General features: G+C 46.9%; 3 protein-coding genes across 3 annotated transcripts in view; all 3 read right to left on the bottom strand.

Annotated features, from left to right (window-relative positions):
* Nucleotides 1-25151, bottom strand: part of LOC309550683 (uncharacterized protein) — a 3164715-nt gene that overhangs the window by 2077292 nt on the left and 1062272 nt on the right. The window lies entirely within an intron of this gene.
* The window catches only part of LOC309550699 (uncharacterized protein), a 114845-nt gene that overhangs the window by 82727 nt on the left and 6967 nt on the right, over nucleotides 1-25151 (bottom strand). The window lies entirely within an intron of this gene.
* LOC309550035 (uncharacterized protein) lies at nucleotides 19988-23790 on the bottom strand (the record flags this gene model as incomplete). Its single annotated transcript, XM_082250504.1, has 2 exons — nucleotides 19988-21425; nucleotides 23750-23790. 2 exons carry the CDS (start codon nucleotides 23788-23790, stop codon nucleotides 20330-20332), a joined length of 1137 nt encoding a protein of 378 aa, XP_082106630.1. The 3' UTR covers nucleotides 19988-20329.

Here is a 25151-nt window from a genome sequence, read left to right as displayed (position 1 = left end):
TCTATTGTTGCTGAGGGATCCACTGTTGAGGGAGGTGTCTATTGTTGCTGAGGGATCCACTGTTGAGAGAGGGGTCTATTGTTGCTGTGCTGGATCTACTGTTGAGGGAGGTGTCTTTTGTTGCTGGGGGATCCACTGTTGAGGGAGGGGTCTATGGTTGAGTGAGGGGTCTATTGTTGCTAGGGGTTTCTACTGTTGAAAGAGGTGTCTATTGTTGCTGGGGGGATCTACTGTTGTGGGAGGTGTCTATTGTTGCTGAGGGATCCACTGTTGAGAGAGGGATCTATTGTTGCTGTGCTGGATCTACTGTTGAGGGTGGGGTCTACTGTTGTGGGAGATTTCTATTGTTGCTGAGGGATCCACTGTTGAGAGAGGGGTCTATTGTTGCTGTGCTGGATCTACTGTTGAGTGAGGAGTCTATTGTTTCTGGCTGCAAGGAGATATTTTTTTGCTGGGTCTATTGTTGCTGAAGGGGATCTATTGTTTTGGTGAGGCATCTATTGTTGCTGGGGGAACTATTGTTAGTGGTGGGGGGTCTTTAATTGATAGGTGTATCTACTTGACTGCTTTTTTTGTTATAATTAACAAATTCCATACAAATTACTTATCACCAAAAAAATAATACTTGGCTTTGTATTCCCTAAAAGGGGTGGCACTGGGAGGTGGCTAAGGGGTGGTATTAAGGGACGTGCTCAAAGGTGGGTAGGGGACGGAAACAAGAGGTTAATTGGAAGGGGGGGGGGTGGGACTACCTGCAATTATTCTCTGAGAAAAAAAAAAGCCCTGATGGTCGGCATGAGTATCAAAGAACGTGCAAATCTTGTATAATAGGACTATAGTAAAATGGATCCAAAAATTGTGTTATTGGTATTTTGCAGATAAGAGAAAAAGATGTCGATAAAGGCACCGAAAAATGCATGCGATTTTGCCACAAATTCACAGCGATTTTACAGCTAATTTGCAGCCATTTTGCCGCAATTTTACCACTTATGGTTGCTTTTTCATAGGTCATGGGACTCAAAAAACTAGGGAATCGGTCGATTATCGAGGGCCGATATTGACTTTTGCCGATATATCGGAATCGGCCCCGGAACTGGCCGGTATTGCCGATATTCCAAATATTGCTCATGTAAGGGTAAAATGATGTCACATAGCATAATTCCGTTTACAAATGTTATTGAATATGCCACTCACATATGTACAAATTAAAGATACAAACAATTCCACATTAGCAGATCTGCTGGCAGATCGGTATCTCTCACCCACTTGCCGTGATACCCAGGTGATACCGCTCCATCCGGCATCCACTCAATACTGCTCTGTCTCTCACCCGCTCCATCTCCCACCCACCCGATACCGATCTGTCTCTCACCCATTTGCCGTAAGTGATACCTGGGTGATACTGCTCCGTTCGGCATACACTCAATACCGCTCCGTCTCTCACCCGCCCCATATCCCACCCACCCAATACTGATCCGTCTCTCACCCACTTGCTGTAAGTGATACCGCTCCATTCGGCATCCACTCAATACCACTCCGTCTCTTACCCGCTCCATCTCCCACCAACCCGATACCGATCCGTCTCTCACCCACTTGCCGTAAGTGACACCCGGGTGATACCGCTCCGTCTCTTACCCACTCCATCTTCCACCCACCCGATACCACTCCGTCTCTCACCCACTTGCCGCAAGTGATACCCGGGTGATACCGTTCCATTCGGCATCCACTCAATACCGCTCCGTCTCTCACCCACTCCATACCGATCTGTCTCTCACCCACTTGCCGTAAGTGATACCCGGGTGATACTGCCCCGGTCGGCATCCACTCAATACCGCTCCATCTCTCACCCGCTCCATATCCCGACCACCCAATACTGATCAGTCTCTCACCCACTTGCTGTAAGTGATACCGCTCCGTTCGGCATCCACTCAATACCGCTCCGTCTCTCACCCACTCCATCTCCCACCCACCCGATACCGATCCGTCTCTCACCCACTTGCCGTAAGTGATACCCGGGTGATACCGTTCCATTCGGCATCCACTCAATACCGCTCCGTCTCTCACTCACTCCATACCGATCTGTCTCTCACCCACTTGCCGTAAGTGATACCCGGGTGATACTGCCCCGGTCGGCATCCACTCAATACCGCTCCATCTCTCACCCGCTCCATATCCCGACCACCCAATACTGATCCGTCTCTCACCCACTTGCTGTAAGTGATACCGCTCCGTTCGTCATCCACTCAATACTGCTCCGTCTCTCACCCACTCCATACCGATCTGTCTCTCACCCACTTGCCGTAAGTGATACCCGGGTGATACTGCCCCGGTCGGCATCCACTCAATACCGCTCCGTCTCTCACCTGCTCCATATCCCGACCACCCAATACTGATCCGTCTCTCACCCACTTGCTGTAAGTGATACCGCTCCGTTCGGCATCCACTCAATACCGCTCCGTCTCTCACCCACTCCATCTCCCACCCACCCGATACCGATCCGTCTCTCACCCACTTGCCGTAAGTGATACCCGGGTGATACCGCTCCGTTCGGCATCCACTCAATACCGATCCGTCTCCCACCCGCTCCATCTCCCACCCAACCGATACCGATCCGTCTCTCACCCACTTGCCGTAAGTGATACCTGGGTGATACCACTCCATCCGGCATAGGATCTCAGAGGTCATGTGGTCACGCTGGGCATGAGCTGGTGATAGGTCAGTGCTGGTACAGCAGCCAGGGGTACATTGCAGTAAGCCATGTCTACGGTCCATGCTGCACTTTGTTTTTAAGTCATTATTAGTAATGAATGACAATGTTCTGGAAATGACTGGCTGCCAGCACTTCCTATGGACGGTACAGACACACATTGCCAGCCACTGTCAAAAAGCTCCACCCCCATGACCGCCACCTTCCTATACACCACATTCATCTGTGCACTCTGCCCCCTACACAGCTCTCTGCCTGTCACACGTGTCTGTCAGTAAAGTTCGATTGATCTCCCGGCCATGCCGAGGGAGATGTAGTCTCGCGAGGGAGCCTGGGAAATGTAGTCTCAGTGTACAGCAGACTCCTACAGACTGGCAGCGTGTTAGTGTTAGAGAGAAGGCACAGAGTGAGTACAGGGGGGACCGGGGGATATAGGGGGGGGCCAGAGGGAGCAGACCGGCACAGAAGGGTAATGACCATAGGAGGTGCAGGGAGTTCCTGGGGTGGTAATGGGCGTGACCTCCGAGATCGTATGCCGGACAGAGGGGTATCACCCGGGTGTCACTCACGGCAAGTGGGTGAGAGACGGATCAGTATCGGGTTTTGTGTTCATTTGTATTTATTTTGCAAAACTTTAAATGTACAAAATATCGGCAATGAAAAACCGATATCGGTTGATCACAATAAAAAAAAACACATCAAAGAAACATAATACGTTTGCTTTACTGATGCGTTCTTTCTGCGTTTTCAATGCATTTTAACGGGGAGAAGTGTTTTTTTTTTTTTTAACTGACCAGAAATGCAGCAAGCAGGATTTTTAACATCACAACGGACCAGTGTGAAGACCTACATAGGATTAAAAAGGATACATTTTTCTTGATCTTTTCTTGCGCTAAAGGTGCCAATATTGGGCAAGAAAAAATGTATTATTCGTTCATAATATTATTAAAAAGAAGAATATAATACAATTATATATAAAAACAAATCTTTTTTAAAAAACATTTTTTTTCCCATTTCCGGCACCAACATTTTCATTCAGGGCACCCCTAGTATAAAGGAGGATAATAAACAGTAATTCCAGGACTGAAGGCTCTGCCTCTCTGGATGGTATCTGCCCCTGAAGTGCCATGTGACTACATATATAAAAAGGGGATTAACCACTTCCTGTAGTGTAAAAATCATCTTTTTTTTTGCTAGAAAATTACTCAGAACCCCCAAACATTATATCCGTTTTTTTTAGCAGAGACCCTAGGGAATAACATGGCGGTCATTGCAACTTTTTATGTCACACGGTGACAGGGGCACTTTAACTTTTTTTTTTCTACTTTTAATACATTTTTATTGAGCTTTTCAAGAAGAGATAACAAAAGAACATTATGCAACGAGGCAATCAAATACCAAGGTGACAAAGAACTTTAAACACAGAAAAGATAAGAAATACCAACTCAGTACCTCCATTTTTTTTTTTTATATATTTACACTTTCCCTTTAATTTTATTATTTATTTTTTTTGGATCACTTTTTTTCCTATTACAAGCAATGTAACCATCCCTTGTAATAGGAATAGTGCATGACAGGTCCTCTTTATGGAGATAGCGGGGATCAATAATTCCTCAGATCTCTCCTCCAGGCTGGAAAGCCTAAGATGAAAAAAAAAAAAAAATAATAATAATCTCGGCTATCCATCTAAGATCACAACAGTATTTACAACTGCCAGGCCGGGTGTGACGTCATAATGTCGCGCCCGGGCCTCCGAGAGTCATAGAGACTGCCGCGGACCATCTGAACCTCGGTATTCTCTATGGTGAACTTCCGCCGCCGATGAATTCCTTCTATGGCTTGCCGGTCGCACGGGCAAGCCGGTAGAAGCACGGGGGGTGGATGAATGTCCCCTCCCGCTGCCTGTAAGAACAATCAAGCCGCTAAAAAAAATTATATCTAAAAAAAAATGATATCTGAATGCAGGCATCATTCAGATATCCCCACTCAAAGCCCAGGACATCATATGATGTCCAGCGGTATGGAAGTGGTAAATAATGATGATAAAAGATGTCACAGTGACTATGGAGGAAGAGGACGGATATGACGGGGGGTGGGGGGGTTACTGGGTGTAAATAGAAAATAAGATCTTATTACCTCCTCTGCTGCCACTTCCAACAATGTCTCCCCACTACTTCCTCCTCACTCACCTCTCACCCCCCTCCCACCGCCTGAGCTTCTTATTTATACCTGACATCACTTCCTGCTTGTATGCCATAGAGACTTCCTGTCTGAGTAAAAGTGGGATCACCACCTTGTGGTGCTCAGAGAAACTGCAGCCCCGAGAAACACCTCGTAGTGTGAACAAGGCCTTGTGCTGTGTGTGTATGTACTGTATATCCTTATATATGGGGTCATCTCCACTCCCACCAAAAACACACTGATTGGCTGCAGACTGCACACCAGGGGAACACACTGATTACCTGCACACCAGGAGAACACACTGATTACCTGCACATTGCACACCAGGAGAACTCACCGATTACCGGTGTAACGTTAGAATTCCATACCTCGTTAGAACATACCGTCGTCACTTCCTGTCTGAAACAGCTGAGCAGCGCAGCAGTGCGCATGCTCAGAGCCCCGGAAACGTAATTGAAGAGCAAAGAATTTGAGAAGTGCGCATGCTCGGAGGGAATGAACTTCTCACGGCACTGTGTGTAATTTTATGCTTGCGGCGGTTAAATAAAAACAGTTCAGCTGCAACATCAATCATCTCCTCTCCTGTCCCTGTCACTTCCCTGATCTCGCCTAATAAATATAAAAGCGGCGGCGGGTGTATGAGATGTAAATGACGGCGATCGCGGCTCCGTGATCCGCTTTTATATTTATTACCCGAGATCAGGGAAGTGACAGGGGAAGGAGCGAACATGAGTCATGATGCAGAGGAGCTGTTTTAATGTAACCGCTGCAAGTGTAACTACCGTGAGAAATCAATACCCTCCGTAGGTGCACCGGAAGTGACGAGGGTATGGTTTTCTCACGGGTATGGTTTTTTCACGGGTATGGTTTTTTCACGGGTATGGTTTTTTCATGGAACACCGGCACACTGCACACCAGGAGAACAGAGGAATTGAAGAAAGTCAGCGCAATGTCTGTTGGTTCACCAATTCCAAGATAAGTTATTATAATGTAATCTGTGGGGCTCTGTATATAAAGTGCTATCCGAATAAAAAATAAAAAATATATCAAATAAATCCACAATTATGTATATATAAAAAAGTGCAAAGTGCAGCATACAACTCTTATATGTTCAAATGAGTCACCCGGTATTCTAAAAGTAATTACCAAAAAAAAGTGCTAGTGCATAAATTCCAAAGTGTAAGAATAACACTGTTGCTGTGTCATAAAATGTGCAAAAAATGCATAAATTATATGATAAATAATAATCTAAAACAAACCCTCTGAAACCTGTACATCAAAAAAGTGCTAGTGCATTATAATAATTCCTACTGTCATCACACCTGAAATAAATACAATGAAAAATGTGAATGTATCAAAAATAAATAGTATAGTGAAAAAATGTGAATTATATTCCAAAGTCCATAATAAGAAAGTCCATATAAAATGAAAAAGAATCCAGTGACAAAGTGCAATTAGTGCTGAGATCCAAATAAGTGTTCACAGTGTCCACACGTGATCCACTTCCACCTGCAGTGCTCCAATAATTCTACTAGATAGGACTCACCAGACGCAGAGCTGGTCAGTGCTGTATCCTTGACTAGGGCAACAAGGCCCAGGCCTAGGGTGGCACTTTGCAGGGGGGTGGCAAAAAATCTGCCCGCCTCTACCTGAGACTCTACTGGCCACTGGTTGCTAGAGCAACCTGGCGTCTAGCAACTAGTGATGTTGCGGCCGCGACTCCCTAGCCCTGCCCATAATTCAAAATGGAGGAGGATCTAACTTCCTCCTCTTCCGCGTTCAGTGCTCGTGGGGCCCAAAGCAGCTGCCAATTTGAGCCCTTGTCATAGAGAGTCTCGCTGGTCCGGTAGCAGCAGGGTGCAGGGCAGCGTAGCTAAATCCGCCAATCCAGTGCCGACAGCAGCCGCTGCTACTGAGCAACAGCGTCTTCACACAGCAAGTGGGTGGTCCTGGAAGCTAGCTAGAACCGAGAGCCCGGGAAGAGAAGACCTCTAATAGCACCCTGACCTGAGCAGCAGCGGTCGCAGCATCCCTGACACCTCTTAGAGCCTGCACTTCTTCTCCAACCTTCTCTCTCAGCTGCCAGCTGTGACATCAACAGGAAGACAGGCTGACCGAGGGCCCAGAGGACATGAACAGGTGAGAGGTAGGTGCACCACAAACACCTACCCACAGACAAAGGGCACAGGAGGGACTGCAGGCAGGGCTAGGGGGTCGACCACCCCCCCCTCTTCCAGCCCTCCCTCACCCACCCCTCTTGCTCACCCCCTCTCTCTAACCCCAATTCTCTCCTACCCCTCTCTCTCACTCTCTCTCCCACCCCCTGTCTCTTTCTTACCCCCCTCTCTCTCACTCCCTTCACCCCCCTCTCTCTCACTCCCTTCTATCCCACGACCCCTCTCTCTATCACCCCTCTTCTCTTTCACCCCCTCTCTCTCTCTCACCCCCTTTCTCTCCCACCAACCCTCTCACCCCCACTCTCTCTCTCACCCCCTCTCTCTCTTTCACCCCGTCTCTCTCTCACCCCCTCTCTCTAATCCCCCCCTTTCACTCCCTCTCACCCCCACTCTCACCAGATCCCAGGGGTTCATGCTGGGACTTGTAGTCCTTCAATTTTGGAAGGCGTCACATCCATTAAACAGGAAAAGGTGGGGCAAATTTACATAGGAGGTGGGCGCCCAATTGTAGTCTTCCATAGGGCAGCACAAAATCTAAATATACCACTGGAGCTGGTAACAGTATACATAGTTACATAGTTACATAGTAGGTGAGGTTGAATAAAGACAATAGTCCATCCAGTTCAACCTGTGTAGGTGTGTGTGACTGTAATCATCTAACATAGCCCTTTATCTCCTGATCCTTGAGATGTAAGTCTAAGAGTCTTTTGAAAGTCACCATACTACCCGCAGAAACCACCTCTTGTGGTAGACAATTCCACAATCTTGTAGCCCTAACAGTAAAGAACCCCCCACGTTGCCTGAGGTTAAAACGCTTCTCCTCTAATCGCATTGTATGTCCTCGAGTCCTCATGCAATTCCTTCGAATGAACAGCTTTTTTTCTAAGCTGAGATCCCCATTAAGATATTTATAAATTGCTATCATGTCCCCTCTCAGACGTCTCTTCTCCAGGGAAAATAAATCGAGCGATTGCAGCCGCTCTTCATAGGTAAGGTCCTCCAATCCCCTAATTAGTTTAGTTGCCCTTCTCTGGACTCTCTCCAGCTCCAACACATCCCTCCTGAGGACTGGCGACCAGAACTGGACAGAATACTCCAGATGCGGTCGGACCAGAGTTTTATAAAGTGGAAGGATTATAGTCTTATCTCTGGAATACATCCCTTTCTTTATGCATGCTAATATTCTGTTGGCTTTGGAAGCTGCCGCTTGGCATTGCATGCTGTTGCCTAATCTATCATCAACCAAGACTCCCAGATCTTTCTCCATTTTTGAGTCCCCCAAGGGTTCCCCTCCTAACATGTATTGTGTTTTTATGTTTTTGGTCCCCAAGTGCAAAACCTTACACTTCTCCACATTAAACCTCATTTGCCATGTCGTTGCCCACTCCGTAATTTTGTCCAGGTCATTCTGTAGGATATCTGCTTCATGCTGTGCAGTTATTGCCCTGGCCAATTTTGTGTCATCTGCAAAAATTGATAACGAACTACTGATCCCGTCCTCAATGCTGTTTATGAATAAATTGAACAAGGTTGGTCCCAGGACTGAGCCCTGGGGCACCCCGCTTACTACCTCAGCCCAGTCTGAGTATGCGCTGTTTATTACCACCCTTTGGACACGGCCTTTTAGCCAGTTCTGTATCCAAGAGCAAACCCTGCTGTCGATACCTGCAGACCTTATTTTATAAATTAAGCGCTTGTGGGAAACTGTATCAAACGCCTTAGCGAAATCCAAGTACACCACATCCACTGGTCTGCCCCTATCTAGCTCACAGCTCACTTCCTCGTAGAATGCTAAGAGATTGGTTTGACAAGAACGCCCATTTGTAAACCCGTGTTGGTTACTACTGATGATGTTGTTGTCTTTAGCATACTCTACGATATAGTCCCTTATCATCCCCTCCAGAAGTTTACATACTATTGATGTCAAACTGACAGGCCTATAATTTCCCGGGATATGTCTCTGGCCCTTTTTGAATATCGGAATCACGTTAGCCTTCCTCCAATCCCCTGGTACATCTCCTGTCCTAATACTGTCAGCAAAGATTAGGAACAGTGGTCTAGATATAACCATACTGAGTTCCTTGAGCACTCTCGGATGTACGCCATCCGGGCCTGGTGATTTGTTTGTGTTAAGTTTATCCAGTCTTTCCCTGATTTCCCCCTCTGTTAGCCATAGTGGCAAGTCCTGTGTATTACTACTAACCATACAGTCATGGTCAGTGTACCCCTCCTTTTCCTGCGTAAAGACTGACGAGAAAAAAGCATTCAGCACGGTTGCTTTTTCAGTGTCCTCTGTAACCATCCTCCCATCATCGTTAATTATGTGTGCAATATGCTCTGCCCTAGTTTTTTTGCTGTTGATATATTTAAAGAATTTCTTTGGGTTTTTTTTACTATCCTCCGCTATTTGTCTCTCAAAGTTGATTTTAGCCATCTTGATTTCGTGTTTACACTTCTTATTTTCCTCCTTGTATTGCTGGAAGGCCGATACTGTGCCCTCTGATTTATATTTCTTGAAGGCCAATTTTTTTCCCCTAATAAGTTTTTTAACGCTACGGTTTAGCCAGCCAGGTTTGGCTTTGTCTCTTCTAAATTTATTCCCCATAGGAATGCACTGCAAGATGCCTTTGCTTAATATGTTCCTAAAGCATTCCCATTTTTCCTCAGTGGTCAGGGATCCCAGGGTTTGGTCCCAGTTTACCCTTTCCATCATTGAGTACAATTTTGGAAAGTCTGCCCTTCTGAAGTTTAGGGTTCTTATGTTCCCCACTTGCCTTTTTATATTGTTATTTATACTAAATGTGATCATCCTGTGATCGCTAGAGCCCAGGTTGTCCTGGACTCCTACCTCCGAGATTATGTCTGGGTCATTAGTGATCAATAGATCCAGGATTGCATTCTCTCTAGTAGGGGAATCCACCAACTGTGACATGTAGTTATCCTGTAAGGTTTCCGTGAATAGACGGGCCTTATGCGAGTGTGCAGTCCCCTCTTCCCAGTCAATGTCGGGATAATTGAAGTCCCCCAATATGATGACTGATCCCAGTTTTGCCGCTTTACCTATTAGTGCTAAAAATTCCAGCTCTACCTCCTCCCCTTGGTTAGGTGGCCTATAGCAAACCCCCACAACTACTTTTCCCTTATCTTCTTCCCTATCGAGTTCAACCCACACAGATTCTAAATCCATGCTCATCCCATCCGTAATGTCACTCCTTTCTAGCACCTTTATATTGTTCTTGACATAGAGACATACCCCTCCCCCTCTTTTTCCTACCCTGTCCTTCCGGTACACAGAATACCCTTGGATATTTGCCAGCCAGTCATGTGAGGGGTCGAACCAAGTTTCTGTTATTCCCACAAGGTCTATGTCCTCCTCATGTACTAACATGTCCAACTCATCCATCTTATTAGCTAGGCTCCTGGCATTAGCATATACCCCTCTTAGTTTTACGGAAGTTAAACGTGATTGGCGGTTATGTTTATTTTTGTTTGGTCTGCTGTTTTCCCGCACAGACCCGCCAATTGATGTTGTTGACCTAATGTCGCTGCTGACCCTACAACTGCCTTCAGTCCTCTGCTCCCTCCTGACTGATTCTACTTCTGAGCCCTCCCCCCCGTCTCCTAGTTTAAAAGCCCCTCCAACTCGGTGGCCATCTTTCTCCCCAAAAGAGCTGTACCGTCCCCATTAAGGTGCAGCCCATCCTTACTAAAGAGCCGGTAGCCGACTGAGAAGTCAGCCCAGTTCTCCAGGAACCCAAACCCCTCCTTCCTACACCAATTTCTCAGCCACTTGTTAACTTCCCTAATCTCCTTCTGCCTCTCCTGTGTGGCTTGAGGTACAGGCAGTATTTCAGAGAAAACCACCTTGGAGGTCCTTTTCCTCAATCTATTACCTAAGTCCCTGAAATCGTTCTTAAGGATCCTCCACCTACCTTTAACTTTGTCATTAGTGCCCACATGCACCATGACCGCTGGGTCATCCCCAGCCCCCCCCATCAATCTGTCTGCCAGATCTGCGATGTGCCGAACTCGGGCGCCCGGTAAACAACAAACTGTTCGGTTCACGAGATCTTTTTTACAGATTGCCCTCTCTGTCCTCTTGATAATTGAGTCCCCCACTACCACAACCTTTCTAACCTTTCCTGAGTTACGGCCCCCCTTCTTCCTGGAGCCGTCCCTCCCCTGGCAGCTGGGGGAGGGTGCATGCTCCAGCTCTGCCACCCCTGAGTTGATATCCCCCTCAACCTGCAACTCGGCAAACATGTTAGGGTGTACCAACTCAGGACTGGCCTCCCTGACTCTCCTCCCCCTAACATTCCTAACAGTCACCCAGCTGCGTACCTCTGCTGCTTGCGTCTCCTCTATTCCTTCCTCCTCTATGCTGACCCCTGCCAGCGCCTGATGGGTAAAGTCCAAGCTCCTTTCCAGGTTGTAGATGCCACGCAGTCTTGTCACTGTGCTCTCTAGATCCACGATGTGGGCTTCCAGAGCAACAAGTCGCTCACATCTTGCACAGCAGTATTCGTCCTTGATTGTTTCATCAAGGAACGCATACATGCCGCAAGAAGTGCACTGAGTGGCATCCCCAATCCTGTCGGACATTATTACCCACTACTCTATGGGGATAATGTTAACGGCCTGCTCTTCCTTACCTACACTACCTCTAACTTCCCTGGTACTAAACCTGGGGTACCCACCAGTCGCTAATGCCCTCACCAGTCACTAGATACTCACCAGTCACAAGGATACTCACCAGTCGCAAGGATACTCACCAGTCGCAAAGATACTCACCAGTCGCAAAGATACTCACCAGTCGCAAGGATACTCACCAGTCGCAAGGATACTCACCAGTCGCAAGGATACTCACCAGTCGCAAAGATACTCACCAGTCACAAAGATACTCACCAGTCGCAAGATACTTACCAGTCGCAAAGATACTCACCAGTCGCAAAGATACTCACCAGTCGCAAGGATACTCACCAGTCGCAAGATACTCACCAGTCGCAAAGATACTCACCAGTCGCAAGATACTTACCAGTCGCAAAGATGCTTACCAGTCGCAAAGATGCTCACCAGTCGCAAAGATACTTACCAGTCGCAAAGATGCTTACCAGTCGCAAAGATACTTACCAGTCGCAAAGATGCTCACCAGTCGTATAAACGAGATAAAAAACGCACATCCAACACAGAGACCAGCCAGATATAAATCACCTTCCACCTACTTCTGCTCCCATCAGATGGATCAAGGATGGTATGTATGAGGGAGGGAAGAAGACAGGAATGCCCACAATAGCGTAATTCCGTATAAATATGTAGCACCCTCCTAGGTAGGTGCTAGGTAACCTATAGGGGAGACCTTGTCTGCTTATCAGAAGGGTTCAATTATTCAGTCAGGCTGTCATGTGTTCTCAGGTGTGACTGTTGAGTTGGGGAGTCTCCCCACTGTATCCAATGAAGGCTCTCATTGGACAGTGGGGGAAACCTGACCAATAGCACACCAGGGCTTGTATCCATCCCAGAGGGCAGATTCTGCCGCAATGCATCCTGGGAAGGGGTATAAGTCTGAGGGGAGTACACGACAGGGTGTCTTTGGCGGGAAGCAGAGTCCCAGGAGGGAGGTGACGGCTGTCTCTCCTCTTATCAGCGTGTAACGGATGGGCGGCTGGCCTAGTGGACAGAAGGCTGAGCTGAGCTGAGCTGCAGAGAGGGATCCAGTGTGCTGAGGACCAAGCGGAGCTGTGGGGGGTCGAAGTTTCCAGGAAAGCAGTGTCGTGAGTACTGTAAACTGCCCCGGGGTCTTCCTAGGATAGGGGACCACTCCGGAAAGTCAGAGGGATTCTTGAGCCAGCTAGCCTGTGCAGCAGTTATAGAAAGGGGGTGCCAGTGTCTAGACCCTGAAGAGAAAGAGGGTTCCAGTGTGTGGGCCCTGAAGAGTTAAGAGTTGCAGCAGTGCTTACAAGTAGCTACCTCAGCCAGGAAGGCTAAAGGGAGCAGTACAAAGGACTTTTGAGCCACAAGGAGATGTCAGAAGTCAGTTCAAGTTCACATACAGCAAGTCAGTTTTAACAAACGCCAACCGGCGTTGATCGGCATTCAGCCGGCGTCAAGTAAGCGTCAAAAGGCGTTTTTCTCAGTTGTCCCCTTACATTGTGTATAGTCGAGCCAGAGGAGTATCCCACTCATTCCCTTCTCCCATCCAAGTTCCTAAATAAATACAAAAACCAAAGATGCCGGACTGTTTCTTGTCTCAGTGCTCACACTTGGAGAACATGCTTAAATGTGCTGTTGTTGCTAGCGGTAACCCTGGTGGACCCACATCCAGCACAAAGGCTGGAAATCCTGCTACAAATAATTTATTAAACCAAATAAAAATGTTACACTTAAAAATATGGTGTCAACCTTACACTAGGAATCCAGACTTGAAAACACCTCTGCTGCTCCAGCTGCTAAGCTGTAAGCCGCGAGCGTGGGTTCCTTCACTCTAAGCAGTGTTGTTCCGGCGTCCTTAGCCATGCCCTACCGGTTTTGTCACCAAACGTCTTCACGGGGCGGGCTGATTACCTGCACACTGCACACCAGGAGAACACACTGATTAGCTGCACACTGCACACCAGGAGAACATACTGATTGGCTGCACGCTGCACACAAGGAGAACACACTGATTAGACTTCTTGAAGACTCTGCAGCCGGCATTACATGTGAATGTTGGACATAATGTTACTGATGATCTTCTGCTGTTTATATTGAGCTCTTTGTGTAGAGTCCTGTGTGAGTCCTCCATGGTTAATTTGATGTTCTTCTTTTGTGCTTCCTTTGGAGGATATTGGCTGGTGTAAAGTGGTAGCAAACCACTGGCAATTTAGTTTTTTTTTTTAACCTGCAAGGCAAAATTATATTGTGCTAGTATGCATCACTTAAGTTATGTGAAACTTACCTTAGAACGAAGCCCTTCCAGTGGCGAGCTGTCCCCGCTGACAGGGCTTCCATCTTCACCTGGTCTTTCTTCCGGGGTTGCAGACTCTGGCTGTGTGAGTGGCTGGAGCCGTGATGATTTCACTCTCGTGCATGCGCACGGGAGCCGCTGTTAATGGCACAGAACTCTGAAGGAACACCGTAAACAGCAGCTTGGTCACCGTCACCGGCTGCATGTACAGTAAATATCTCCTAAATCAGTCATGTCCAACCTGCGGCACGGGGGCCGCATGCAGCCTGGAGCTGCAGGCAATGCGGCCCACTGCCCCCTGACAATTTTTTATTTTTTTTGCTGGGGAGGAAGGAAGTCGAGTCGGGGGCACGGCCACAGAGGCAGCCTTGGAGGGGATCATCCCCTAGTTGTGTTAAATTAGTGCTGGGGGTGTGGGGGGGGGGGGGCACGGCAGCACGGGAAGGGTACAGGGGTGTTTTATTACTTACTGTATATACCTTAACTAATAGTATATATTTTATATGCGGCCCGAGAAAATTTCTCTACACTCAATGTGGCCCAGAGAAGCCAAAAGGTTGGACACCCATGTCCTAAACGGTGCATGAGATATTTACAGTACCGAAAAATAAATATTAATATAGGTTTACCTATGGGTAAAATTCATGTATGGGAGTTTACTTCCACTTTAAGACTAATACAGCCTTTGTCAACCTTTTCAATTCTGAAAAGGAATTGATCCATTGACTCAATATTGGACCAATTTGTTTTAGGAATTTGTTTAGTATCTTCATGCATCCTTAACCAGTTCTGGACCGGAAGGATTTTTTCCAATACATTGATATATATACAGGGGCTCATATACAGATACAGTATCTCACAAAAGTGTGTACACCCCTCACATTTTTGTAAATGTGTTATTATATATTTTCATGTGACAACACTGAAGAAATGACACTTTGCTACAATGTAAAGTAGTGAGTGTACAGCTTGTATAACAGTGTACATTTGCTGTCCCCTCAAAATAACTCAACACAGCCATTAATGTCTAAACTGCTGGCAACAAAAGTGAGTACAACCCTAAGTTAAAATGTCCAAATTGGGCCCAAAGTGACAATATATTGTGTGGCCACCATTATTTTCCAGCACTGCCTTAACCCTCTTGGGCATGCAGTTCACCAGAGCATCACAGGTTGCCACTGGAGTCCTCTTCCACTCCTCCATGACAACATCACGGAGCTGGTGAATGTTAGAGACCTTGCGCTCCTCCACCTTCCATTTTAGGATGTCCCACAGATACTCAATAGGGTTTAGGTCTGGAGACATGTTTGGCCAGTCCATCACCTTTACCCTAAGCTTCTTTAGCAAGGCAGTGGTTGTCTTGGAGGTGTGTTTGGGGTCGTTATTGTGACGGTGTTCACTGTCATTGGGAGTGAAAGACAGATAATTAATGGTTTGAATTGCTTCAGATGGGACAGTAATATTTGTCAGCAATATCTTCATATAGAAATATGAAAATTTAATCCCACTTTACACTGGGAGACTTAGACTGTTATAGACCATTGCCATGAAGTCTGACTCCTAAATAATGTGTGTATTCCATGTCCCTCCATGCCAGACAATCTTCCCTATTGTTTGTGTATTGCAAAGGAATGTGGATTGTGCCTGTCCCATTGTTAAATGTTAATGACCTCACATTGTTCTGTCCAGATGGCTAGATAATTAGTTTAGGTTAATTCTATTCCTGTATACAATTTCGTCTGCATATGATAATGTAATCATTCAACCCCTGACCTGTATGTAGTAATTTGATCAGGAGGAGGATGTGCTCATGTGTGTATAAATTGAGTGTGTGTCTGTTCAATAAACAGTCTGTTTTTACCCCTTCAAGAAGTCTCGACTCATGTTTGGGGGGAATATGCTACAAGGGATTGCTATGCTCTTCATACTCCCTTGGATAATCACTAAGCTCTTGTAAGAGCTTGTTCCTGCTTCACTCTCTGGGGAAAGAGAGGATCACCCACTGGAACCTGGAGCCTTGTCGTAGGTCCAGGGTGGGTAAGGGACGGCGAGACCCCAACTAAGCTGCGGTGGTTTGTGGGGTCTGAGGTGGTTATGGTGTCTGGTGGAGTGCTTGGAGCCCTTGGGAAGCACTAGGAGCATCCGTCAATGGAGGTACCCAGTCAGGGTGCCAGTTGATCCGTTACATTGGTGGCAAGCGGTGGGATGGCATCCTAGTGCGAGGAGAAGCAGCTCCCGGAGACACTGGTAACGTTGGAGCGAGCTAACACCCGTGCAGCGTCCCCATAGGAAGAGGAGTGGTACAGATATCAATCGCCATGGAAAAGGAATTCGTGAGGAGGTTGCGAGAGATGCAGATACAGCACAGGGGACCAGTGTAAGAGCAGGTCCTGCTAGGATGGAATGATTCTGTGAGCTTGGATCTCTGGAAGGAAACACTAGCCTGTGAGCAGCTCGACCAGGGAAAAATCCTCCCCTCCATCTAGAAAAGGTACTGGTCGCAGTATGGATTGCGTGAGCTGTTTTTGGGAGATACACCGCACAAGGAGCAGACAGCTGAGTTAAGCAGGCTGGTCTGGGCAGAGATGCGGTTGGAAGAGAGCTCCGGTGGCATGTATCCCAAACATGCCCTTAGATAGCAGATGACAGCCCAATGGAAGGCTTTGGCTATGGCGCCCATGGACTGTTGTACAGGAAGCTGTCAGGGGACCCTAACTTTTGGAGCGATTTGGACTGGCGGTTAGAGGAAATTATGGATTACAGAGAAAGGATTCTGAACATCTTGGAAGTGCTCTGGGCACTGGAAGATATGGAGTTTCTGGCCGTTCAGGAATGGGAGCAGGAGATCGCCTACAGACAGCTGCTAGACTCTGCTCAGCGCCAGGGCTGGGTCCTCCCTTGCCTGGGAATATCCAGAAGAATCAACCATATGGCAAAGTAATAGTGTGCTTTGCTCACCTGCACCCACGGTCTTGGATGCAGAGGTTTTATGGCTAATGCAGCAAGTGCTGACTCACTTGGATGAACCTGATTCTGCACAGGACGAGCTTGGATGGAGGAATGCGTCTGTCCAGCCACTGGATAAAGGTATGGGAGAAGAGGAAGCCATCTACATTCCCCAACCACGGATCACAGATGTAATTGACTTTTCATCGGAGGATGTTATGGATGATAAGTCACCTGCCAAAGTGTTGGCACTGAGCCCAAGTGTTACCAGTCCATGCCCTGGACTTTCAGCAATTCCAGAGACTGGGGATTTAATAGATTTTTCTGCTGAGGAGAAACGTCCCAGTGAGCCTACAGCAGAAGAGCAGGCATCATGGCCTATTGCTGCTGACCTCTGCCTGCAACAATTAGTGACCCAGGAAGATGTGTGCAAGGCCACTGACTTTACAGTTTACTTTCCAGCAAAAGTGCTGGCAACAGAGTAGAGTGCAGTTGGCCTCTGTCCTCAACATACAAAAGATGGAGTTCCTGTGGTAGTGGATGGGACTATAGACTTCACTTGTATACCCTGGGGATGCTGGATAGTCGGCCCAGATCCCCAACAGCCTGAGAAAGTGAGCCCCGCCACCCTGTCTTCTCGCCAGCGGCTGAAAGGACTCCCGGGAGAAGTGCCAGTCCAAGCTTATCCACAGCAGCGGGTATCTTCTATGAGAGAGGCAGAGGTTGGCTGGGCGAGTAACGCTGTTTTCTGGACAAATTGTTTGGGGTACTGGGTGGGTGCAGACATTGGGAGGGCCCGTGGAACACAGCCTACCTTAGAGAGGTTGGAAAACCACTCTCTGAGCCCACTAGGCCCCTCTTATGTCTAAGTCACCCTGTGTCTATTAGGGACACAGGGTGAACAAGAAGCCCAGTCTGGCCTGCCCAAACCAGACTTCCACAAACTAATCGGCTATGAGAGCTCCATGCGCCCTGCCAGGACAAACTTACAAACTATACAGAACTTTGTTTATATTAATTCTATAATTTATAGAATTATTAAAGAACATTTATTCTTTACAGCCCAGTGAGTATTGTTATGTACAGTTTTATATAACTTTTCCTTTGGGTGGTTGAGTTCAAATCTGGCTTTTTAACTCAGTTTTTCTAGCCCTAGCTATTGGCAAAGGAAAGTGCCTTGTGACATGCTTGGGGACTGTATAAATGCCAGGGGCACATGTGCTCAGGGTCTTCAGCTGGAGAGCGGGGTCCTCCTCTGTAGAAGCTGCCATGTGGTCTTGGGTGGTCGACCAGAGGGACTGAAAGTCAGAGAAAAGCTGAACCCCGAGGTCCTGCAGAACTGAGTGGAAGGGAGACACCAGGAAGGACCTGATTCTGCCTAGTGTGAGTACAGATCTGTGTCATGGGGCCTGTCCTGTGAGGGCCACCCCTTTAACTATAAGAGTCAGCGGACGGGTGTCAGTAAAGGGGATTCTAGCGAGTGTCCTGAAGATAAAGTAGTTGCATCAAGTCTGCTGCTAGAGAGAGCAAGAAGACCTAATTATTCCATACAAGTGGCGGTATGGTAAAAGCAGTGTGTCTGCTTCCACAAGTAATCTGGTAAGACCAAGGGAGAGTTGTCCTTACCTACTGTGAATAGTTCAGTTGGAGTATCCCACTATTCCCTTCTCCCATCCAAGTTCTAACAATATATACAAAACCAAATTCCCTGGACTGTTTACTGAGTAATGAGCAAATGGGAGTGAGGATGGATGTGTGAAAAATCACATAGTGACTGTCTGTAGGTTATCAGAGGGAGGTCCAAGAAGTCATCACACAGCAAGCCCTACTTTAAACATGTGTAGCACTACCCCCCCAAGAGCTGCTGATAACTGGTTTTCCCACTTCTGCACAGCCAGGCGGCAAGCATTTCGCCCTCTCATCCAGACACAGGAAACAGTCATTGAGCTCAGTTTTTGTTGTTTTATTAGGGGTAATAACTTTGATGGGGAATAGGAAATATGGGATGCCCAGCTTGACTGCAACAATAAACAGGGACAACTTCCTCCCTATGTACAGGATCCTGAACACTGACAGTCCTTGATGATTGAAATGCAAATAACCCTTAAGGACTAGGAACTCTCAGTTCTTCTAGAAAGTTGCACATTGTGTTGTAGGCTGCATACTGGAGTATCTCCAACCCCAACATATTAACTGCTCCCAGCTCTACTGACTGCAGGACTCCAGCCCACCTGGCTGCTTGTCCACCAGCCCAGCCCACATGGCTGCTTCGGAGATCTCTCAGGGAAATGGATAAGAAGGGTTAAGCACAACACTGTCCTCCTGAAAGGCTTGCTACATGTGGCAGTCTCTATCCTTGTGAACCCCTGGCTGTGTTGATGTACTCACTCTGTCCTCTTTGCTCCCTGCTGCTCCTTAGGCAAGATTCCTTTCCTATCAGTAATGCTGTCCTGTCAGAAAATTCCCAAGCCCAGTCTGGAGGCAGAGCCCCCCGACATAGAGGTCTCCTTAGCACTCCATTTTTCATCCGAATGCCTTGCTGGCACGGCTCCTCCATATTTAGCCCTGCTGGCATGGCTCCTCCATATTTAGGGGCTGACCTAGCTACCCTGACAGAGCATTCTGCCTGGGGATAACCCAAGTTCCCTGAAGTATGCAGATAAGTCCTCCTCACCTCCTTTTACTAACTTCTAGAAGTTTCTCAAAACTTCCAGATCCAGGGGTGGGTACTAGAGGCCTGCATCTGGGTCATCCAGCCTGACCTGCAGTAAAAGCTAACCCAATTTCAGACTTCCAAACTAACCATGAGGCTGGGTTCACACTTGCTGCAGCCCCGGCTCACATCAGGGGATCTGGTGCGTCCCTGTTCTCCGTTTTAGGAGCTAATCAAGTCCAAATTTTAGCCTGAATTCGGACTAGAAATGGATCAGAAGACACACAGGACCCTTTTCCAGCACAGACAGCGGCCGGAAAAAGGTGGAAATGCAACTGGTCAAGAAAATCACTTGTCTGAAATGCAGAGACACTTATTTATTATTGTGCAATTCAATACACAGCATGTTACATTATTATGACAAAGAATTGTAGAAAAGGTCACAACATAGAAAATGTGGAACTTTTTATTTTTCTACTGCTATCAATGGCCAACAAATCTACATCAGTGTCTTTGGTGATCTCTGATCTCCTTATGAACTGTTTCTTACATGATGAAGATCAGCCATGGAGTATATCTGAGGTGTATATCAGGGTGTGCTTCTTCTCCACATGAGAACTGTGATGTCCAGCAACATTCATATAGAAGACATTTCCCGCACTCAAGGCACTAATACACCTCAAGTGCTGTGTGGGACATCTGATGTACAGGAAGACAGGACTTCACTGAGTAACATTTCCTGCACTAGGAACTGGGAAAGTGGCTTCTCCCCCGTTTGCAATCTCTGATGTCTGTAAGATTGATATTCCCTGAAGAACATTTCCCGTACTAAGGACAAGAATATGGCTTTCACCGATGTGCGACCTTTGATGTAAGACAAGCTCTGATTTTTGTTCAAAACATTTCCCACACTGAGGACAGGAATACGGCTGCCCCCCCGTGTGCAATCTCTGATGTTTGTTAAAACCAGACTTGTCTGAAAAGCATTTCCTGCACTTAAGACAGGAATAAGGCTTTTCCCCCGTGTGCAATCTCTGATGTTTGTTAAAACCAGACTTGTCTGAAAAGCATTTCCTGCACCTAAGACAGGAATACGGCTTTTCCCCCGTGTGCAATCTCTGATGTGTGTAAAGATTAAATTTCCGTGAAAAACGTTTACCGCATTCAGGACAGGAAAACGGCTTTTCCCCGGTGTGAGACCTCTGATGTATGACCAGATCTGATTTTTGTTTAAAATATTTTCCACAAACAGAGCAGGAATACGGCTTCTCCCCTGTGTGCACTCGCTGATGTTTGTTGAGTACAGACCTGTCTGAAAAACATTTCTTGCACTCAGGACAGGAATAGGGCTTCTCCCCCGTGTGAGATCTCTGATGTAGGACAAGTGCTGATTTTTGTACAAAGCACTTGCCACACTCAGGACAGGAATACGGCTTCTCCCCCGTGTGAAACCTCAGATGTGTGACAAGTTGTGATTTATGTACAAAACATTTCCTACACTCAGGACAGGCATATGGCTTTTCCCCTGTGCGAGGACACTGGTGTTTGTGAAGATTGAACTTAAGTGAAAAGCATTTCCCGCACTCAGGGCAAGAATTTGGCTTTTCACCTGTGTGAGTTCTTTTATGCATATTAAGATGGCTTTGAAATTTGAAACACTTTCCGCACTCAGTACAGAAAAATCTCTGATCTGTTGGAAGGACCGTGCCGGCCCTCACAGTCTGAGGTTCCTGAGGATAAGAGGAATACGATGGTCTGGCACTGTCCCTCACAGTCTGAGGTTCCTCAGGATAAAAGGAATACGATGGTCCATCTACACTGTGTGGTGCCGGATGGACATTTGAGGTAGCCGGGTTTTCTCCTGGACTATACTGTCTGATGTCCTCATCTTCTACTTTACAGTCTGGAGACCAAGTGAGACAATCCTCTGAGGTTTTCCTCATCTCCCGTCCATCTACTAAAATAGAAATAAAAAGATTATTACTAGACATGAGCAGATTGGTTCCCCTAAACCAGGACTCCGCCCACATCAGACAGCTTTGTCTCTGAGGATCTTACAATTTCACCCTCAATGTAACTAGTAAATGGGTCCTCTGATCTCCTACCAGTTCATTTCTTTATTCATGGACCTTAATCAGAGAGTGAGGAAACAACGAGGACTGTCTTTTATAGGAGTGACAGTGATGAGGGGATTATAGGACGAGTGTCCCCTCCCCCTCTATCACTCATTGCCATCTTCCCAACACAAGAAGTCCTGCACTTCCTTATTTAGGCCATTATTTAGTCATGAATAACAGTGGGACTGAGCCCCACCAAAGGTCCAAAGAGTAAGGATGGGGGGGGAGAATAACCAAGATGAAGACTGGACTGATCCTGAAGACCACCATCATTGGGTTATTGACTCCTCCCCCATTATCAGTTTCTGTTTAAGGTTGCAAAGTTTGAGGATGTTATCACATTATTATCAACATGGAAAAGTCTGTGCTCCAAGCTTTAGATATATAATGTCCAGCTGGTAGGAAATGGGTGTAACAAAAGAGAATCCATAGTATGTGTATATATATATATATAGCAGTTGGTAGAGGGGAGAGAGCAGGAGTCAGAATTATGCAACATATAACATATTCTATAACATAAAACAACTAGGATTATCTAATATCAAAATTACGTAATGTACAATAAAGAGTATATACTTGCAGGGGTCAGGAGTATGTAATGTACAAATATAGGGTATATAGTGCAGGGGTCAGGAGTATGCAATGTACAATGTAGGTATATAGTGCAGGGGTCAGGAGTATGTAACATATGACTTACTGCTAACAGCTAAAACTATAAAGTATCAGAAGTATGCAATGTACATGTATTGACCTGCCCTAGGCTGGATAAATGTAGTTTTGGCTCTGCTGTACTCAGTGGAGCAGCAATCTATTTTCTATATCTGCTCAGATCTCCCCAAGCCTGGTGGTTGAATGATCCTGCCTGTATCTAGAAGAAGCTTACAGAAAAAGGAGTAGGTAGGTCAACCACTGGGTTATGAATATTTATCTCACCGCAGCCAATCCTTGGGAGGGGGCCCCAGAAGGTGGCTGGGGAGAAGATAAATGTTTAGGAGTGCTGTTCAGTCCTGGGGCCTCTGTCCCTGGGAGGCAGGTTGTATTACTCAAGAGCTGTTGCTGTCAAGTCTTAGCATGTGCTTGGGTGAGGGCTTGAAGAACCTGAATTAAATACATTTGGAGGACACTACCCCGGTACCTGGACTGGTAGCCCCTGCACAGGTAAGGGAGACCGGTTTATTTCCATTGGCCCCCCTGGGGGTGAGCGCTACATGCCATAGAGCAGGGGTCTTCAAACATTTTAAATAAAGGGGCCAGTTTACTGTCCTGCAGATTTTAGGGGGGCCAGACTGTGACTATCAGGAATTGAAAATGTCCCGGTATCAGTGGAAGTAAACAATGCTCTATCGTTGGTGCCATTGTGAGGAATTGTGCCCCATCGTTGGTGTCACTGTGAGGAATTGTGCACATCAGTTTCCCTTGTAGGTGTCGCTGTGTGAGGGCTGGGCTTGCAGCAGCTCTCTTCTAAGTGCTCAAGGCTGCTCAGCTGTCGGTTAATTACCAGCCACTCATTGTTTCCACAGTGACTCACCTGGTTACCTTTACCTGCCTCATCAGTCCAGCCTACAGCCAGCACCTTTTGACTATTTAAACTGCCTTGTTCATTCCTTTCATGCCTTCACCTTGGTCAACATATCCTGTGCATCTCTGCTGTGTTCAGAGTATGACTTTTACCTGGCTTACGTTTCTTCTGGTTCCTGATCTTTGGCTTCTTACAACGCCAATTCCTGGCTTCCCGATTCCGACTTGCCTGTTAACCTGTTTTGGCTTCCTAACCCTGGCTTCTGTTTTTGACTACGTTCCTGATCTGTATGTTTTTTACTATTACATTAAAGGTGTAAATTTAACTGCATTTTCTGTCTCTGCCTGGTTCATGGTCCCAGGCATTGGGCGAAGGCCACAAATTCAGAAGATGCAGGCAATCCACCTAGTTGTAATATTTTTTTTCCAGACTGAATGAGCGGGACCATCGCATGGATCAGTTTGCCATAGCGTTAGCCATAGATGTGCCTGAATCAAACTGCTCACCTGAAACCTTCCAATCCAGTACAACCAGTGTTGCAAGCCATCCATGCTGCTTCTCAGGTCTCTGTGCAGGCACCCGCCTCCAATACTACCTCTGTAAGCAGTATGACTGGTTTCGCTCTCATTCCCCAGCATTTTGGGGGTGATCAGGCTCGCTGCAGAGAGCTTCTCAATCAAGCTGGAGTAGATTTTTAGATGCTGCCCCAAGCATTTTCTACAGACAGAAGCAAAGTAGGCTTCATTATTTCTTTGCTTTCTGATAGAGCCTTGGCTTGGGCAAACCCTCTATGGCAGAAGCAAAAATCCATTGTCCAGAATTACTGACCTCCTTTAAAGGGGTATTTGATATTCCCGCTCGCTCCACTTCTGCTGCCAAAAGCCTCATGTCCATCAGAGTACGAGAACTGTTGCAGACTACGCCATTGAATTCCGTACTCTGACAGCAGAGGTTGGTAAGAACAACAAGGCCCTCGTGGCTGCTTTTTCTCATGGTCTCTCATTAAAGATAGGATTGCAGCCAGGAACTTACCTAGGAATCTTGAGGAGTTGATCTCGTTTGCCATTCTCATTGATACCAGACTCTGAGAGTGACCTTCCTTTAAAGTGGTTGTAAACCACTGAGAAAAAAAACCTGCTAGAAATGCTCACCTTAGAACGAAGCCCTCTCAGCGGCGCCCGGTCCCCGCTGAGAGGGCTGACATCTTCTCCCGACCTTTCTTCCGGGATGGCCAGCTCCAGCGCTGTGGGTGACAAGAGCCACGATAACAATACTCCCACGCATGCCTCGGCTCTGGCAGGAAGCTCTGGCACGGTATATTGGACCTTCAGAGTGAACGCGCCGCTTATGCCAGCAGCTGCATGCAGGGTGAATATCTCTTAAACGTTACATGTTTAGGGGATATTAATTTTACCTACAAGTAAGCCTTATTATAGGTTTACCTGTAGGTAAAAATAAGAAAGCAGGGTTTACATCAGCTTTAAGGAGCACTTGCGGAAGCCTCCTGTGCATCTGGCTCTGAATTTTGCATACCAACCCATGCCTCCCTCACCTCCCATACCTCCTGGGCCCAAGTCTTCCAGTGAAGTAGAGCCCATGCTGCTGGGTTTCACACATCTCTCTGCCAAAGAGAGGGCCTTTAGGAGGAGGGAGAGATTGTGCCTTTACTGTGGCCAGGCAGGTCACTTATTGAAGTCTTGTCTTACCCATCTGGGAAAACGCCTGCACCTTCAGTCCTGTAGGGGACAGACCTTAGGTGGCGTCTTTGCATCCCCAGCTATCCTGAAGGATAAGCCTCTATTGCTGGTTACCCTTCATTCTTGAGGTTGATACATCTGAGACTAGTGTAGGTGCCCTCCTGTTTTAACGTTCTACCTCTGTGAGCACTATGCATCCCTCTTTCTAAGA

The sequence above is a fragment of the Pelophylax lessonae genome, assembly GCF_965119305.1.
Source record: "Pelophylax lessonae genome assembly, chromosome: 3".
NCBI lineage: Eukaryota > Metazoa > Chordata > Amphibia > Anura > Ranidae > Pelophylax > Pelophylax lessonae.
Note: the sequence above shows the minus strand (reverse complement) of the source record. Positions and strands in the feature narration are given on the sequence as shown.